The sequence below is a fragment of the Papilio polytes genome, unplaced genomic scaffold (assembly GCF_000836215.1).
Source record: "Papilio polytes unplaced genomic scaffold, Ppol_1.0 DF824270.1, whole genome shotgun sequence".
Lineage (NCBI taxonomy): Eukaryota > Metazoa > Arthropoda > Insecta > Lepidoptera > Papilionidae > Papilio > Papilio polytes.
Window position 1 is genome coordinate 1,444,022 of NW_013524934.1, and position 19,371 is coordinate 1,463,392.

Genomic DNA, 19,371 nt, shown 5'->3' on the forward strand with positions numbered 1-19,371 from the left:
TTTAACACTTTTAAAAGTGTTAAAAACATTGGAATATATGAAATTTTGAGATTATAATTCAATTAGAAAACATGGCAACATTTTCGTTGACAATATCTTTATTAAGCCCTTTATATTGTAAACCATTACGTCCATGTGAATGAAGCTTTAATTACTTGAGTTAAAATCAACAAGATGAATAAAAAATGTCGACGGTTTGTTTGTGTTTAAAACATCTATCGGTGTAGTTAGTAGTCACTAATTCTAGGAGATTATGTTTAACATTCCACTTTTTAGATATTTTTACTAAGACTTTTTACCATTAAGTCTGAAAATGTTAGGGCCCAAGCTTGTGCGGAGTCTTACGTCCCCATTGAAACTTACGGAGGGATATGTTGTATTTATTTGTTCCCTTTTAAATTGCTAGCAATATTACTAATTTTTTCACATTATTCAGTGATTCTCAACCTTTGGTCATTTGGTAAAAAATTAAACATTTCCTCTGAATTCTATGAAAATAGTGTCATGTGAGGTAAATGCTAAAAAAGAATGTTCTTTTAGTAATTACTAAACTTCTATAGATACTAAATGTTGAGAATCTCTGGATAAAACATAAAAATATTTTAGTAGCTGAATATTTTGTCATTCTCCATCATAAGTATTAAATAAATCTCAATAAATAATAACAATAAATTAAATTCTGTTTATATAAAATCAGTATAAAAGATACAAAATTCTATATTATATAGCGTATATTGTATATGAATATATAAAAATAACAAAATTCACCAATAAATTGCAATTGGGATTATTTTTATATTGTCCTTGTTTATTTCGCTGTACATAACGGATGTGAACATGTAATATATGTAAGTTTTACTTGCGGGGAGCGACTTATGTACTTAAATATATCCACTGATTTGTACGTGTGATACACCTAGGTTATATTTCGAAAATTTGAGGTTAAATTAGTTATTTGTCTAACATTTCTTTACATTTTATTTATTCATCTATTATGGGCTCCCACTGTACTTTGAAATCGGACTTTTTATTCCAACATTGTGGATTAAAATACAGTTATAATCAATTATTATTTAGTACCTACTTATCGTTTGCATAATTTGACAGAAATAATCATGTGAAAATCTATTTTCTTTAGAAAATTTATTCTTTTAAGAAACCCACATTCCCACAGTCCCAGTGTGGAGTCCTATTCTCTTTAAGTTAATTTAATAAGCTTTTAATATGAAATTATGCTTCAAATGCTAGGTTATGTAATTAGTGCCGTTCCTTTTAGTTAGTCATTGAATATTCAATGAGGGATGTAAATATATAAAACATAACAATAAACAATAGAAATACAATGTTATGTTTTCCCGCTTTTTATGTTTTGGGATAATTAAAATTTTCAATGTTAGTTATTTTCCTGTTTGAGCACTTCAAAGCGATGCATTATTTTCGCTAAGTTTTAACAAGGATTGATTCTTTTACATTTGTAGCTATCAGTTTGTACATTCGCCGACCTATAGTTCACTGTAAAGAGAGCTTCGCAAGATATATCGTATTTTGGTGCTTGTTTTTTAATATATAATAGTATCTGATTGACTAGAAGGCCCTCCACGACGTGAGATGTTATGTATAACTAAAGCTATGTGAGATGTACATAATGATAATGATTTTATGTAAATTGGTTAATAAATATTTGAGAATGTTTATATAATCAATGCCCGTGTTTTATTTCGTTATTTTGTATGAACCCTTTTAACACTTTATTCTACATGACTGAAATTGAAAATCCTTTAAAAATACCAAATTTCACACAGGTTGGTCGAAAATATGACGATTTGTCCTAACTTCTCTATCCAAAGTTGATTCGTTTGGACACTAGAGGGCGGTAAGGTGTGCTAATTTTACTTTCAATATCTCTAAAACTCTAGACAAGTTTTATTCATGTACTGTAATTTAAAGGATTGTTAGTCAGTTTAAATTTTAATTTGGTGAAACGCACATTATTTTCTCTGATTTACCTCAAGTTTTACTGCGGGACAACCACTTAACAATGCAATTTATTTTCAAGATTTTATTGTGATTTATGAAAATTAAGGTAACATGTTACACAACACCAAGGCAAGTATCGAGATGAAAAAAACCCGCATTGCCCGGCTGTATTTATTTTTACACTTTGTCTAATAAAATGGCTATATTCTGGGTTCAAATGCAATTAAAATAAGTGTAGTAAAAGATAAATAAAACCAAATATAATTCAATTAACTTAATTTATTATAGGATTACAAGTGGGAATTTCAAAATGAGAGGATAATTATAAGTGTTCACAATTTCTACGTTCAAATTCTGAATAAATTTTGATATAAATTATTCAATCATGGGTGTAGACGTAGGTCTGCCGCTGATTCCGTTAAACAGTCGGTCCTTGATCATCTGTGCCATCAGACCATGGATGACTTCTATAGTTGTCTTGCAGGCATCTTTGGTCGCTTTACTCAGTTTGTCCTCGGAACGCTTCTCATGAGGATCAGCGCCCGCGACTAGGAAAACACCACGACCTATACACAATACATTTAATTTTAAAATCATTTTAAAAGTGAGGTTGGAAAAACCTAACTTTCTCATCATTGTCTTATAAGATTAGAACAGAATGGGGAAGTGAATTTACAGAGAAAAGTAAAGGATATCATTTTTCCATCCTTATCTCCAATAATTAAGTTATATATGTTATAAATAACAATAGTAATTTCTCTATTTCAGACAACAATTATCTTTAGAGCTCCAAAATCACATATATGTATAAAGTCAAAGTAATAACTCACTCAAACAAACTTCACTCTGTTCCAGTTTGTCGGACAAATCAAATATCTGTCCAGTTGTATAATCCGCATTTGTGATGAGACTGGAACTACTGAGTGTGTTCACCCAGTACTTGTTCCACAGCGAGTCCAGCAGCCTTCGGTCCAGAGACGATTTGAAGTATGATACTTCCAACGAATAGTACTGCTTGCAATGCACACCAAAATCTTCTATCTTATTCAGAGGTATGGTTTGGTACTCTGATGGCTCTTCATTAGCTGGTTTATAACCCTACAAGAAAAAAAAATGTTTAACAAAAAACAAAACCGTTGGGTTTTCAAAACACACTTCCGATGTTTGATAGACTTTTTAAGAACTCAAAAACTACGGGATAGTCTTTTATTTTGAAAAATGTGGGATTAAACAGAAGCTATTCCAAATAAAGAAAAAACAAAAATTAAGTAAATCAGAACAGATTAAAACAGTACTGGTCCAATTGAGAACCACCAAATGTGTGGAGGTACACTAATAACATGATAGAATCTCAAAGTCGATCTTCCATTACAAAGAACATATACAATCACTATCAAAACACATCACAAGAACCTATATAAAGAATATCCAACCTTAGGGTATGTTCTGAAAGCACCGAGGCACACTTTTCCAGCCGAGATAGTTCTCACTGGGTCAATAACGATCGCCACAAATGGCTCCTGGAAGTTTTGGTTGAGCATCTGAGTGGAGACATCAATACCAGACAACCAGCAACCGTAACCAGGGTGGCTATGGTACCAGCCAATGGCATTCTCATGACGACCAACCTGCAAAACATTGACTAGGATTAGGAGTTTTAGGAGTAAAATAGAGAGCTGATAAAGGTATAGAAACTGCTAGCTAGTGACTAAATTACAAGCAATATAATCTTACTATATCAATACTTAATATTATAAAGAAGAAAGATCCGTTTTTTTAATTTTGTATGTAATCTAATTCAGTGACATTAATGTTTGGCCTTTCCTCTCACCTGTTTTGCCGCCTCTATGTAAGCAGTCATGTATTCGTAGGCTTGTGCTTGGGCATTAACCCTGGTCTCTGTTCCCTCTACAGGCAATGCAAATGAGTCCATCACTAACATTGTGTTGGCATCAACTTTACCTGTAACATCAAATATTTTGTATAAGTACATTAATTTACCAAATAAATCGTACCATACAATATAAGATAAATCATACCAAGTAATAGACCCATCACTTCCAAAGTACCTCCCGAACGAGCATGCATAACCATTTTCAGTAGAGCTAGTGCCGATATTTTGATGTCTTTGAAGAAATGAGGGCTGAAACATTTATTTTGGAATTTAGTATTGAACACCGTTAAGATAGACCAAAATACCAAAATGTTGTGCTCAAAAATGTGAACCTTACTCTTTCTCCCATGGTTTTGCTGCAAGAATATCTTGCTGTTGTTTTTTATCATACCGATAGATTTCATCGACGCTAGATACTGTTTCTATGTTGTTTGCCATGATCCACGTTTTTTGCGCTGTAGTGCTTTGAGAATCGGCACTAGTTGAAGCCATCGTTTTAGTTAAATTATATTTCAGACAATATCTTCGTTAATTATTTAAATTCAAATTTTTTACAAAAAGCTGTATGAAGATTTCAGGATGTTATTTTATTTTATGTGACAGTCGCTGACAAAGAAGACAAACTGACATTGACAATTGACAATGCATATTTTTTTAAGGTCGAAAATGAACATTCTGCCAAACATTAAGTCTTTGGTCAATGTTTTGAAATAAAACTACAATAATTTCTCTAACAACTAATCGCTTTTGTTGTTCTTTACATGTTTTACTTACTTATTAGAATAAGATAATAATTATTCTTGTAATATCTAGAAAAATCTTATTTTTTATTGATAATGATCATCCTATCCCGCTTGTGCATTTATGTCTGTCTTTCTCTGAAATACGATAATGGTTACGCCTACTTGATATCGGTCTGCCAATGGCAAAACAACACATCGCAGTTTTCGAGAACAGTAAAAAGTCACAATTTTGTTTGCGGTCGAGTATGTATGACGAACAGTTTTGTTGGTGTGAAACAACTTATCAGAGAAAAGTGTTTTAGCAAATGCTTTGTACAGCAACAAAATAAACATTAGTATGCAATTTACAAGATAATAAATAAGTCATAGAGGCGTGAGTCTAAGGTGTTTGTGTAATTTGTAATTGAACAAAACAAGATGAGCGCCCCAATTATCATCACCGTTCCCAACAACTACCTAGCGATGGAGGACATGGATTCCCAGGTGATGGTGGACGTTGCTTCACCATCACCTTCACCATCGCGAAAGAGAAGACTGGACCATCTCACGTGGGAGGAGAAAATGCAGCGGAAGTAAGTGATCATTGATTGCCTGCGTGTCCTATTTTATTAACCCAAAAAAGCGATTATTTTACACTAATTGTATGCTATCTCAACTTTATAACAGTATTTCTATCTTTATGAATAAACAGAGTATAGTTATTTTTATTTTTAGAAACGAAGGAAAATGTTTTATCTCATATTCTAGAACAATTAAGTTTTCCGTAGATGACGCAGGCAGCCGGTCAGGCACTGTTTATCGTGACGTAATTTGGGTCGACGAAATTTCCGGAATATGTTACAATTATTTAAATAAAGTAATAGAACATTGTTAAAAGTAGAACCGGCAATTTTTTTTTAATACTGATGCAATAGCCGATGCAAACAATGGTAGCGATCGACAATAATTGTTTATATCGAATTTTTGTAGGAAACTAAAGAATCGCGTCGCAGCGCAGACTTCACGCGACAGGAAAAAAGCTAAAATGGATGAAATGGAAAGTCGTATTAAACATTTTATGGATGTAAATGAAAAACTTATTAGTGAAGTGGAGAGTTTGAAGGTAATTTTATATGTAATTTGTACATAAGACATTATACTCCTCCGATTTCAGAACATTTATAACTAATTTCAGTGATTTTATGATGAATTAAGTGTTTATCATTAAACAATAGAATATTTCTATCAGGCACTGAACGAGCGTCTGTTAAGTGAGAACACGAAGCTACGCAGTGAGGCGGCGGCTCGCACCGTCGCGGGAGCCCCGGGACCAGCAGCGTCTCAGCCTCAGCAGAAGGTGGGGCTCCCGTCGGCGGTGCGGGTGGCGCGCCTGCTGCTGGCGATGTGCCTCTTGCAGACATCCTCGCACAGTTCGAGTCCGAAGAGTACCTCGATACCCTTCAGCAGCTTGCAAACTCCCTCCTCCAAGAAATTGGTACAAACTCTGCAGGAGCGACTCAAGATGTAAGTGTTCATATAGTCTTTTAGCACTTTTACTAGAAACATGGAGTTTTAGGACTAAAAAATGTGATTTTTTAACATATATGGTGGTAAACTGACACAAGGTGTTATTTATATTTTTTAAATAAATGATAGTTCTATCATACATATGTAGAAACATCATTTTTGAGATGATCATTAAACCATTTTTTACAACTTTTAGTTTACTATTACACAATTAACTAAAAATAAGTCATGTGAAAATACATTATTCCTACAGCTGATGCAATCTTGTAGTATTTTGCATGTCTTGTTGCAAAATTATTGCATCATCAATTGATCTCTAGCATTTATACATTAAAATTAACTTCAAGACTATTAATAAATATTATTGTTATTTGATACTGGCTTTCGCCCGCGACTCCGCTCACGTAGAATTATAAGAAAAAAATATATAGTCTATGTGTCCAGACTATCCTCAACATTTATGTAAAATTTTAATGAGCTTTATTCAGCAGTTTAGGCTTCAAACTCTAACAAAAATCCATTTATCCATCTAAACTTTTGCATTTACAATATCAGTTAGATTAATAAGATTTTGAGGATTGATAAAAATTTTGAGCAACATTTTATTCTTCCATAGGTACCAATCGGGGAATCTGGAGAATGCATTACAGGACCTCAAGTGGTGGGGACCTCAGCAAAGCAATTGGAATCCAGTGAAGGTGGAAGCGTGAAAACGAGCTCGGAGTACAAGAGTCCTGTTGACAAACATGATATTGACAGGATAATGTCGCAACACTCATATGCACATCCCCATCCGGACATTATAGTCACCAGGCCCCAAGAAACAGTACAAATTAAAGAAGAAGACTGGGATAAGGGAGATATTTTCTACACAACTGTCGATGAAGCGAATGATTGCATCACTGTAGAAGTTCCCTGTGATGATACAATCAAAGATGAAATACCAATCAGCACAGATCTAGATTTATTGACACTAACCGATAATAGTTCAGATTTAACATTAGAATGTGACTTGAAGTTACTTTCCCCGATGACATTGTCACCTAATGCTGAAGAGAATTTGCTCGGAGTGTCTCCCTCGCACACCAGCCTTAGTTCTGATTTAGGTTATGAATCTTTAGCGTCTCCTCTCAGTGATCCCGGGTCGATGGACCTATCAGATTTCTGGTGTGAATCATTCTCAGAATTGTTTCCGGATTTAACATAAAATTGGTTTAATTCTGAGTTTAATTCTCACTTGAAGACTGATTAGTTGTTAAGTAAATGTTATTAAAATCAAATGAAATCTAATTGATGTAAGTTTATTATTGCTTAGCATTATTAAGTTTTAAGTTATTTTATATGAACTAGATGTTTTGTAGGGATGTACATTGAGTGTTGTAAATAAAGTTTTTTTTTCCGGCTCAATTATTTTTATTAAATTATTTCAATAAAAAAACATAATAGAGGTTTCTATAATAAATTAAGTAGTTTATCTGATATATGTCAAGAGCGAAATTAAAATGCATACTATCAGAAAAATCGGAGCATGACTATCTAAAGTATTCATAATTGATTGATTGATTCGTTGATCGTTTTATTTTTCTAATCCTAAAACCTACCAGAAATTTTTTCAATATAAAAAAAATCAATAGGAACTTTTTGAGGTTTAACAAGGTCAATCACCTCAGCTACAATATCTTTAAACCACGTTATCGTATGTGTAAATTTTGTTGCCTATACGCTAAATGTTACCGTTACGTTCTATGAACGATAATAGTCACGTAATGTGTCTTTGAACCTGTTAGTATATTGTTAATTACGTATTCACTACAGTACCAAAACATTCTTATCTCAGATGACAATAGACTGCAAAAGATGACTATTGTACAAATATATTTACAGTGGAAGCACACCGTAAATAACCTCTTGTTACGGAAATGATGCAGTACAATTTTATTCAGTATCAAAATTGATAAGAAACAGGAAACAAAATTTCATGACTTAATTATTCGCAGTAAATATAACGCTCGTACACAAAGATAACATGTAATAATTTAATTCGTATTTTATCATTATCAACATAATTACAAAGTGGTAGACAGCGATTACTGATTTCTAAACTCCTATCCTCGAAGTCCACAGATCCACGTATACACGAGAATTTGTATGCAACCATAAAACTCTATAAATAACTGAAATAAATTGGCCAAATTATCAAAAAATCCATGCCAATTATTTGTCTGCTTATGACTATATGGATTTATCTTATCGAATTTACTTTAGTAACCTAGAAATGGCTATCGTTCTCTTTTATTCAACACGAATCTTAACTATCTTAACTAATCATGTTGAGGTTTTAATTATTTTTTTTATCACAATAACAACTGTGTATATTCATTTTCATTTTGAATTCCATTGAATTAGTTATAATTTTACTCAATTATCAAAAGGCGAGGCTAAAGTCCGATTACTTAGATGGTTTCTAAGACTAATAAATAATTTTGATTGCCAGAATTTACAAATGTGTTGTATAATTATACATATATGGTAGGACTAGAAAAACTATTAAAAAACAATAGAATATAGAAGAACCGGTCTATTTAATTATTGTATCAGTCTTTAAAATGAGTAGGTGTCCTGGTGGAGAAATATAAAATCTGAATTTTATTCAGAACAATATAACAATACGTCCTCGTGTTGTGATTAAATTCAAATTTAATCAGGCCAAAATGAACATCCAGGTCTTGGATTGTAGTATAAATCGTAATATCTATTTGAACTAAATGTTTTGTAATTTTTCTTCATTGGCGGTGGTGTTTTTTCTTTAATAATCTCGACTTTTGTAACTACAGGTATAAAGTCACTTTCTGTGAACAAATCTGTTTTTAGAGGATAGATTCCACATCTTTTAAATGCTTCAATGGCGGCGACTGCAGCGGCTTCCTCCGATAGTGTTTTGTCAAACAAATCCGCTCCTTGTTTCGCCGTTAACTTACTCTTTGGGTTTAATTCCAACCAAGTTTCTACAACTTTTTCATACGCTTTTGATAAATCATTTATAAATATCTCATCTATTGGTTGTACTTTGTTTTCCGTACATGGTGGGAAAGAAACAATGTTAACTCCATTATCTCTGGTTATTTTTACTATTTCAATACTCTTGGTATACGAAGGTTTGCCGTCGAATAGCAGTAATACTTGCTGTTCTTTCTTTGCCCCGCTGAAGAATATAAATCTTCGAAACCATTGTGAGAATAATTCATTTGTTGGAGTCATATTGGGTGTGATGATTCTCGAAGCATCTCTAATTTTCGTTAAATCAGGACTATTCTTTTGGGGAGATATAATTGATGGCATATAATTACCTTCAGCGTTAAAACATACTTTTACTGTTATTATATTAGAAAGGAATACCGAATGTTCTTTATTTCTTGTTCTATTAATGATATAGGTATTATTTTCTCCGATACATATTTTAATGAAATCGGTATTGTAAATTCGGTTTGGAGTTATTTTTTTCACATCATAAGCTTCGCTAAGTGTTTTATAGAAATAATCTAATTCCGCCATATTAAAACAACCACATTTTGAATTTATGTCCGGTATTTGTAGATTGATTTTTGGATATCGTTTCATAAGATCTAAAACCCAGAGACGTTCAGCCATAATAGCATTAGTTCTAATTGGAAGTTTTTTATTGTATTTTTCTGCTAATTGTTTTGCTATAACTATAACATCGTTTATAGTTAACCTAAATACAATTTTTTGTAATTCTATAATGTAGTCTGTCAGTTCATTTTCCTCTTCTGGTGTAAATAAGATATTCTTCGGACGTAGAGGGGTCACTTGTACGGTGGGTTTTGGTCTAGAAGGACGTATTTTCATTTTTGATTCCATTTTACAGAATCGTGAGATTTTTTTTATGGTACTGGCTAGCAATGTTCAATTTTATGTTTTGAAATGTTTAACATTCTGAAAAATAATAGCAAGAAGTTGTTTAAAAGTATTATTCCAGTTAATGTTTGTAAGAACTTTGATAAATATTTTTTCGAAAGAAAAGTTTCCCCAGAACTGACTTGATTATTTTATAAATAAAAATATTTACTTCGAGCGTAGTTGTTAATATGCTGGGCGGTGCTGTATTTACGAAAAGGAAAATAGATTTGTGACTTGACTACGATTTTTATACCAATAATAGACCATCAAACTAGCTCATGCAATATAAATAGAGATCATCACGTTAGGTTAAATTATATTGTGTAATTCAAAATTATAAATTCGTTAACATCAATCACCTGATTATTTTTCCAACGGACTTGGTTGTATTTTCATTAGGACTTGATTCCCTTGTCACGTTTTCCATGAAGTTAATATTATTCACTACTTATTTAACAATAATTTTGCGTAGTAAATACCGAATACGGTCTCACTATACGATAACACTGACTCAACTGACTAAACCCCGATGGGATGACGTCATTCCCGATTTTTATGTTAACCTAAATTTTTCACACGTACCAATACAGTTTTAATTCCTGTTGGACCATACGTGAAACAATCCTAATAATTAAACGTTTGCGCTTTAAACAACTTCATTAACGTCAGATTCTATATAAATAAATATATAACTCAAATCTGTAAGACCCAATAATACAAGGTTACTTTTGGTACGAAAAACTTTGATTTCCTTTAATTTTGAGTTCTGATTTATAAGAAAATTGCGTGCCAGAGGCCTTCCAGAGTACTTACCCAGACTTCTCTTACTCTTACAAGGGTAGGATGGGAAGGGAAATTGAGTTTTGACGGTGGCTAGGCATAGGAAGAGAAAATATCCCCTTTATGTGCGTTTCCTCCGTGGATTTAAGATGGGCAACGCATCTATGAGAAACAGTTCCTTTGTTTTATTTTTTCGGAGCATAGGTGGCTGTTCGCTTGCAGCCGGCCGTTTGCGACTCATTTATGGTAATGAAAAAGTCGACTACTGTTTTAACCGGGGTTTTACCTTATCCATAGGTAAATACAATGATTAACTTTTAAGTATCGCCCTAACGTTGTCACACACTTGTAAACATAGATAATATGAAAATATGCCTCTTGGTAATTCCATTCAAACATAAAATTGGTTTTAACCAACACAATCAAAAGAACGTATATCCATCTCTTTCTTTCTCACTGGTAGGAAATGAAACAAAACATGTGTTTTGTATTATTACGTAGATGGAACCATACTAACAGTACACACAAGAAAAATATAAATTTCAATGCTAAATTGTTAGTTTAATCTTTCGTCTTGAAGGTTATAATACTAAATGACCAGGCGACGCATTTTGTTTAAGATTTATGAATGAAGATTTATTTGAAAATCTCTTCGACATATTTAATTTGACATCGGAATGTCAATAGTTTAGGGGTTGCAAAATTAGATAATCCTACCATAGACTAAGAGTTCATTTTTGTTCATTTAAATTTAAGCATTGATTAATGGATTATAGTCGAGATTAATAAATCAAAACACGTTTAAAAAAACATTAAATATATTTGTTAAAATATTACAGATTCAATAAAATCAATATATCTTAAATTACGATTGACGTCATTTAAAACCGCACTCGCGCGTATGGAGGCAAACATAAAAAACGTTTATGCACCATTTTGCAATTAAAAGCTGTTTAGTAATTTTACGGACACAGTAATAATAAGGGAATATGAGTTTAAATTATATTTCTTCAACGCTTTGTTTTGTATTTAAACCTAATCATTTTATTCAGTATACATTTTTGAACAATATTCAAACAAATGTTGAACTTGACTTCTTGTATCTTTTCGGTTCGTAATTACCGCTTTCAATATGCCTTATTTTTAAAGACGATTTTTCAAATTTCGAATATCATAATTTTTGGCTGTTGGTGTTGCAATGATTAATAAAAGAAAATCTTTAATAAAACCAACTAAGTTTAAAACATATCGGTTTTACAAGATTTTAATATTAAAATTTTTCATTTATAAGATAATACGAGATAAAAGAGAACTTTCCAGTATTCGTAATATATAAATTTTTAACGAGATTGAATGAGTTTTTGCCATGTTAATATTTTTGCTTTTTATCGCAAACGGTGCATTAACAAAGCGTTACAAAGCGGTTTGGCACTCGCACTAACGAACTAAAGCGATAACGATAATTGCTGTAAATACAACTCGCAAATAGAACCTGCAGCACAATTACACTAATGGAAGATATATAACTTATAATACGTTGAATAAAGCATACGTCAATTCACTTTAATCTTATATTTAATAATTATCGACACAACATATATTTTGTTAAACAATTAAACAGTACTACCACAAAAATAACAATTAAAAAATGCAATATCAAAATTCCATAAAAAAATATTGTCTATGTCTCATATCTATAAAATAAAAGAAAAAATAACAAACACGCGAAGGAGATACATATTTATGGGTAATTCAAATTTGGAATTGTCATTTTTTTTAAATAAAAGAAATGTGTGCTGAGTGTTCAAGGTTTAAATAACTCAAAGATAATAAAAAATGTGTACTGAGTTGTCAAGTTTAAAATTATTTAAAGATAATTTAGCATGTATGGTAATTTTTCTGTATTGGTATATTTGTGGCAGTACTGAGTCAACAATCTCATAGAGTTATTTATAATCTATATCAAATAAATGTCTGTGACATTTTCGTTCGTGTAGCACAACTTTTTTTTCGAAAATTTGTAGAAGAATTTTACTACAAAACACTTTTTTTTTCATCACATGCACCTTTTAGTCACCGTTCACTAGAATAAGTATTGTAAATGTTTTTTTACAAATCTATGAAGTATTAGATTTTATTATATTATAATAAATACGTGATATAATATTTTCTAAAAGGGGCTGAAAAACTTTGAGCGGCTGTTTTGTGTAAACTTTTTAAAAATTATTTTTTTTTTTAATTTAGACGTAGGTAATGAAATCAGTTCGTACGGATTTTTTAACGTTTCAAAGAAGTTAATTTTATATGAAATTGAATTTTATACAAATATACATTAAAGTCAGAGCCAATTACAATATTTCAAAATTACAACAAATTACAATTTTTAATAATAATTACAATAATTTCCATAATCTGTTTTATATTCACATACACAATCGGTGTATAATCTGTGATTCATTTAATGTCAATTTGACATTGACAGCGTCCATAGACATCTAAAATCTTAACCAAAGAGCTTGTCGAAGCAAGCATGGCAGTATGGCTTATCATTCTGTTCTTTGAAGGTGCCTTTATTTAACTGTCGTAGACAGAAAGCGCACACAAAGTGTTCGGGGTGGAACTTCCTGAACATGGCGGTGATGCAGCGGCCCGCGATGGGCTTGTGGCAGCCGGCGCACAGCGAGCCGCGCTTCCCGTGGTAATGCGTCTCGCAGTACGGCTGCCCTTCGTGCTCGAAGAACGAACCTCCGTGGAATGGTTCGCGGCATTCCTGGAAATTATATAAATGTCATTACATAATCATGACCATATCTAGTCTTTGGTAAACATAGAGTTGAAGTCGGCTTCTTTAATAAATCGAATACTGGAACGAATTTTAAAAACTTCGAAAGCCTCGCTTACAAGCAGCATAGAGATGTCGACATTTTAATTCGATTTGGAGTTTAATCGTGGCCTTATAATATAGGACGCTTATTATATGTTTAAGTGTCGTCACAGCATACCGTATATAGCAGAAAAAGCAGAAACCTTGACAGAAAGTAATATCTTTCCTTTAACGTTTAATTCAACAGTCTTTTGAAGCAAGAATATATTGTTACCAACACACTTAAATCAAAATCTCACGTATATTCTGTAAACTAGTTGAGTTTTATTTTAATTATTTGTTTATCACACTGGACACTATCGAATTAAGGGATAATAATTATGTAAAAATCGTAACAGATTGATAAAAAAAACGTACAGACGAATTGAGTACCTCCTTCTTTTGGGAAGTCGGTCAAAAATAAACTTGGCTATATAACTAAAACATTATAAGCAAAACGGTTAAGTATTCATACCATTTATAAACGTTATTTATGCATATAACATATATAACGTCTGTAAGTATAAAATTGATAAAATTTGATTAATTTCTTGGATGTGTGTACTCTACTTTTGGCATTGGTCCATTTTTATCGTATTGTTTATTTAAACTTTCAGTCAAATGGATTTCTTAATTTAATAAGCAAAACGGTTTTGCTTTATTTAAAGGAAAGTAACCGGTAAGTGGCATGGTGGTTATAAAATCTAAAATTTGTTTTATTTCTTTTTTTGGATAAGTCTAACCTAACCTTTCACTAAATTATAAATATGTTGCTTTTTAAATCTACACAATATTACAATGTGGAATTAAAATAGGCAATGAATGTAATTTTACAGGTAATTAGATTTTGTGGCCAAATACATTTTTTGTAATGAGCTTTCGAGTTCCGTTTATTGTTTATGGCCATTTTAAACTAAAATGAAAAAAAAAAAAACGGGAATTGATAGTAGGTATCCTAACTATCAAAACGTATAATGTTATTGTTGAAATACATTTTTCACTCAAACTTGAGTTTTGTTCTGTTTTTGCTATTCTTGGCCTAGCAACTCATTATTAGAGTGCAATGCGATAAAAATACCGTTTGATCCGATGGCCCATAAACATGGCGGCCTGATTCAAGTCGTCAGCGCGGCTGCGGACATCGCCGCGTCACTAGCGACGCCTTTAAATAGAACTATTGAAACTCTACACGACACTTGACCCTATTTGCGTTTTTTTTTTAATTTTCCGCCATCTTAGACATTACACAAGGTCAATGCCACGGACGGCCGCGGCCTTCACGTCACGAACGGTCACCATTGCGGTCAACACGTCGCGCGCGTAATTTCCCGCGCTTTAAATGTCATCTGTCATTTTCAATTATATTTTTTTATTTTATTGTTTTTTTTTATTTTTTTTCATCTTTATTATAAATCTTAACATTACAAATAAGTTAATAAAATATATTACATAATTTATTATTCCCTATTAAGTACACTAGACTAGATTTATGTTACTTTTTGTAATTGAATTATTTCTGTGTTTGTGTGAGTATCATACGTCGTTGCGCCGATACGGCGAGCATAGCTGAAAGAGAAATTGGGGAGGGCATTCATTTTAGGGGGTTTTCTAGCATTCTTTACTCTTCCTCGTCGACTCCAACACATTTTGGGCATACCGGCTTCCCTTCCATTGCGTAAAATGATTTCCCTTTGACTGCATTTTGACATTCCTGTGAGACGGAAACCTTATTTTACATCGGATTTACATTCAGATTGTTGTTATAAAAGGTTGACACCGTATACTTGACCTGGCGTAGCGCTGCTGAAAATTTTAATACTACACCTGTCATAAAAGTTGCTGCTGCGACCATTGTGATGGTAATAAAGACTGATACTGACCTTGCAGACGAAGCAATCCGGGTGCCATTGTGTGTTCAGCGCGGAGATGTAATTCTCCATAATGGGCTTGCTGCAGCCGCCGCATTTGGGTGCAAACATATCGAAATAATCGGCGCGGCAGTATGGCTTGCCATCGCGCTCATGGAACCCTTCTTCTCCGAACTGCTGGCCGCACTGCGCGCAGAAGAAGTGCTCAGTGTGCCACGTCTTCTCCAGAGCGGTCACGCATTTCTGTGAACATAAGAAAAAAAATTTGCATCGAAAAATTTGAAAATAGAACTTGATTTCTTTTGCGAATGCAACTAACATCGAGAATGGGGCCGTTGCAATAGGCACATCTCGGCGAGAAGAGGTTATGATAGTCAGGTTCGCAGTACGGCCTGCCGTCGCGCTCGAAGAAGTTCCTGGTGCCGAGCTCCTGGTTGCAGTGAGCGCAGGTGAAGTGCTCAGGGTGCCAGGTGCGGCCCAGCGCGGTGATCACCTGCATACAAATAACGATTATAATCACTGTAGACCGCACTTATTATGTCCAGTTTCACTGTTCACGTAATTATGTGGACCTGTCCGACGATGGGCTTCTCGCAGGCGTTGCAGCATCCCTTCTGGGGGGTTTGTACTCCTTGGCGGCTCATGTCTGCTCGAAGAGAGCCGAGCATGTGCTCCAGTGAGGCGGACTCCGGCTGGCGCGGGTTGGTGCGGTACTGCTCCTGCCACGCGCGCTTCTCCCGGTATACGTGTGCGCCGCTTTCTGTCGGTGAACCGCTAACCTACAGGAACGGTACGATTTATTTACTTCTACTTTTTTTCGCAGTTCAATGTTATCAATGTAATTGCTGCAGGGGACGTACAAGACACCGGCCTGTGGAAGCGGAGTGAAGCGAATGCGGTCCGAGTGAAATGTTTGCCTATGTACTCTAATATTATATGCTGGCGGCCCCACTACGCCTGTGATGTAACCGTGCGTCCTATCTTTAGCCGCGAGCGCGGGCGCGAGGGAGACGGCGGCGCTGGAGTAACCGTTCCCGCGGCTGGAAATAGCGATCGACCAAGAAAGGCGACTTGTAAATATTATAATAAACGGAAAATCGGATGTTCGATGGTGCAGTGTGCCGAGCCCGCTTCGAAGGATGGCGAACGATTTTAAACTTTAAAACTAGGGAAGTAGTATGAGGTTTCTTTCCAAGGGCGTGTTCGTGACCTTGTCCATTGTCCTAATTAGAAATCGAGCCCTTCACGCTTAATTAAGAATGGCTGGGAGTGTCGAGGTTTGTAAGGGGAGTCGAGTTTATCGTTATTTCTGCACCGCGATCGTATCGCTCGCTGCGTTGATGACTCACTTGAATGTTTACACTGGAGTCGGTTTATTTAAATGAAAATAGAGAACCGCGGAGTAAATACAAATGTGATTTATGAATGCAATTTGGGTTAAGAAACGTCGGGCGTACATAACTGCCGCATAAAATAGATAAAGTCCTGTCTATCAGGTCGGGTGTCATCTTGGCAGCCAGCTGCGGCCTTGGATATTGAAATCTGTCGTCTTGTTACAAAATGTTTTATATAAATCAATTCGAATTTTACTGTATAAACAGTGGAAATATAATCAGAATCGCGAGTCGTGATCACCTTTAGATATTTTATGATAAAAATCAGTTCCGTCATCACGTGAATATATAACAAAGTTAACATTTATGTGCATTTTCCACATATAAATACTTCTTTGTATCTGTCAAAGATAGCATAAGACGAGTCAAACCTTTAAATACAACACTTACTTTAAAATCGGACAGCGATGCCATCAGATCGTCTAGCTCCTTAGTGGCACTGGATGCGTGGTGATGGTGGCGCGGCGCGAGCGTAGTCGGAGGCTGGTGTTGAGCTTGCGCGGGCTCCACCACCGTCTCCTGCACGGTCACCGTCACCTGCTTGGTGCCCGGCCGCGGCAGCGTGCCTGCGGCTGACCCTACTGGCGACGGCGGGACTGGTGATACTGATGCACGGCTGTAAGACGTTGAACAATTAACTCACATACTCAGTTACAAGAACAGCCGTTTAGCGTAAAAACATACATTAATCTCAAGACTAATTTTGTAGCAAATTTTATGGAGAAAGTAGTAGTAATCAATTATGCACTGAAACAAGCTAATCCTATGCTAAAATAAACAATTGTTAGAGCTCATTAGACTAGATAAGATTTGCTTTATTTCAAACAGGTGCATGTTATGACGCTGATTGTTTGTGACAATATTATACAAATATTGTAGGAGAGGAAATCCAGGAATGGACATTTAAGCCACAAAGCAGACGTCTGAAGACATCATACAAAGGAAGGTATTGATGTGAGCGAATGTCAAGTAGTGGACTGACAGGGTTGATGATATATGATGAGGCTGGTGGTAATGTTTCAGTAATCTTCTTAAAAATACTTTGATGTAATCCATCTACAAGTTTTAAGAAACATTTAATTTGAAACGTGTAATAACATAACGATGGATTCCATACATTAAAACTTCAATAGAATCCTCCTCATTATTTTTAACAGTTACGTCGATATTTTTAGACACTTATGTAATAACTCTACCGATATGTGTAAAAACTGGCTGAGGAACTTGTTAATACGAAAAGAGACAGAGAAAGAAAAAACATTGGAAGTACATAAATAACATTTTTCTGTTTCGTTTCTTTGAGAGTTCATTTTTCATTAGTGGGATGCGGAAGAATTTAAGGGCCTACGCCAAGGTTTCCTGGTCATTACCCGACGAATGACACGGAACCGAAGCCCGCGAAAACGAACGCGACACGTCAAATCGCTAGCTGTCAAACAATAAAAATTGGCGCCAAGACAAACAATGCGTCCGCGTCTGCCGCGCGACAAGCCATCCAAAACAAAAGGCATACGTCACAAGTGTAGTGATGTGTGCAAAATATTTATATCACTCACTCACAAGCTTTGACAGATTTTTATTTACAAAGACTATTATAATTTATTAATATTCAATTGCTTTATTTATTTATGCGCGCAGGAGTATTAAAAAAATTAAGATCTAAACTGCTTATGATTAAAAAATAACACCTACATTGTACAATATGAAAGAACAAGTTACCACTTGTAGACAATATTTACACTGTCTACTTATTTGAACCAACTTGTTTTGTTATACAAAAAATCACAAATGGCGGCTCTAATGAGAATACACTAGTCGTTGTCGCCTTACCATATTTTGTTATTACAAAATAAATCTCAATGTATCATTAAAATAATAACTAGCACGGATATAAATGTGTTAACAGGTGCCATCAGAATAAATGCCAATTACGACGCGGAAGTGCGGCCGCCAACTGCGATCGATGCATCGAGTACCTAACATAGATGTTTATTTTTTATTTAAGATGATTATAAAGAACACATGGCCTCTATAGATAAAGTAGTCATGGGTTTCCACAACAGAACCGCATACACAGAATATTCGTTATCTCTATGGTCAATGAAACCCAAGGGATATTCGTCAGTTCATATTTATGTCCTCACTAACAGACTCGCACACTATCGTAAGTAAGGTGATTAGGTCATTTCCTTATAGGGGATTATGTGCAGTTTGTTTTGAAGAACCAAGTAACAATCTAATTTCATACAATTTTATAGCCTTGGTTTTAATAAAAACAACCATAGTCGTAATAATTTAACAACGTACACGTACGCCTCCAAGGAAATCATAAATCAATATATTTTAATGTAGGCAGTAAACCGAGCCCTTGAAATTATTAAATAAAATATTCTTTTTATTCCTAATCTTACTAATATTACGAATATAA

The 19,371-nt window shown here is 34.2% G+C and overlaps 4 protein-coding genes across 11 annotated transcripts in view; 1 reads left to right on the forward strand and 3 right to left on the reverse strand.

Moving 5' to 3' along the window:
- Positions 1-2,240: 2,240 nt before the first annotated feature.
- LOC106103921 (COP9 signalosome complex subunit 5) lies at positions 2,241-4,462 on the reverse strand. The gene is made up of 6 exons (XM_013283838.1): positions 4,209-4,462; positions 4,017-4,120; positions 3,809-3,939; positions 3,411-3,605; positions 2,808-3,075; positions 2,241-2,543 (listed from the first exon to the last, which is right to left on the reverse strand). Exons 1-6 carry the CDS (start codon positions 4,361-4,363, stop codon positions 2,353-2,355), a joined length of 1,044 nt encoding a protein of 347 aa, XP_013139292.1. The 5' UTR covers positions 4,364-4,462; the 3' UTR covers positions 2,241-2,352.
- Positions 4,463-4,793: 331 nt separating this feature from the next.
- Positions 4,794-7,527, forward strand: LOC106103822 (X-box-binding protein 1). Its single transcript, XM_013283716.1, has 4 exons — positions 4,794-5,186; positions 5,584-5,716; positions 5,843-6,117; positions 6,737-7,527. Exons 1-4 carry the CDS (start codon positions 5,032-5,034, stop codon positions 6,828-6,830), a joined length of 657 nt encoding a protein of 218 aa, XP_013139170.1. The 5' UTR covers positions 4,794-5,031; the 3' UTR covers positions 6,831-7,527.
- Positions 7,528-8,453: 926 nt separating this feature from the next.
- On the reverse strand, positions 8,454-10,563 carry LOC106104036. The gene is made up of 2 exons (XM_013283977.1): positions 10,398-10,563; positions 8,454-10,074 (listed from the first exon to the last, which is right to left on the reverse strand). Exon 2 carries the CDS (start codon positions 9,997-9,999, stop codon positions 8,818-8,820), a length of 1,182 nt encoding a protein of 393 aa, XP_013139431.1. The 5' UTR covers positions 10,000-10,074; positions 10,398-10,563; the 3' UTR covers positions 8,454-8,817.
- A 2,041-nt stretch (positions 10,564-12,604) lies between these two features.
- Positions 12,605-19,371, reverse strand: part of LOC106104568 (paxillin) — a 38,715-nt gene continuing 31,948 nt past the window's right edge. For 6 of the 8 annotated variants that reach the window (XM_013284685.1, XM_013284676.1, XM_013284693.1 and 3 more), the window contains 5 exons: positions 17,334-17,559; positions 16,122-16,328; positions 15,869-16,042; positions 15,562-15,792; positions 12,606-13,588 (listed from right to left, as the gene is read on the reverse strand). In XM_013284685.1, coding sequence (XP_013140139.1) covers positions 13,322-13,588; positions 15,562-15,792; positions 15,869-16,042; positions 16,122-16,328; positions 17,334-17,559 — 1,105 coding nt within the window. In that variant the 3' untranslated portion in view covers positions 12,606-13,321. Of the gene's footprint in view, positions 13,589-15,080; positions 15,393-15,561; positions 15,793-15,868; positions 16,043-16,121; positions 16,329-17,333; positions 17,560-19,371 lie in introns of those variants that run through there. The other 2 variants (XM_013284653.1, XM_013284702.1) reach the window with 2 other exon arrangements.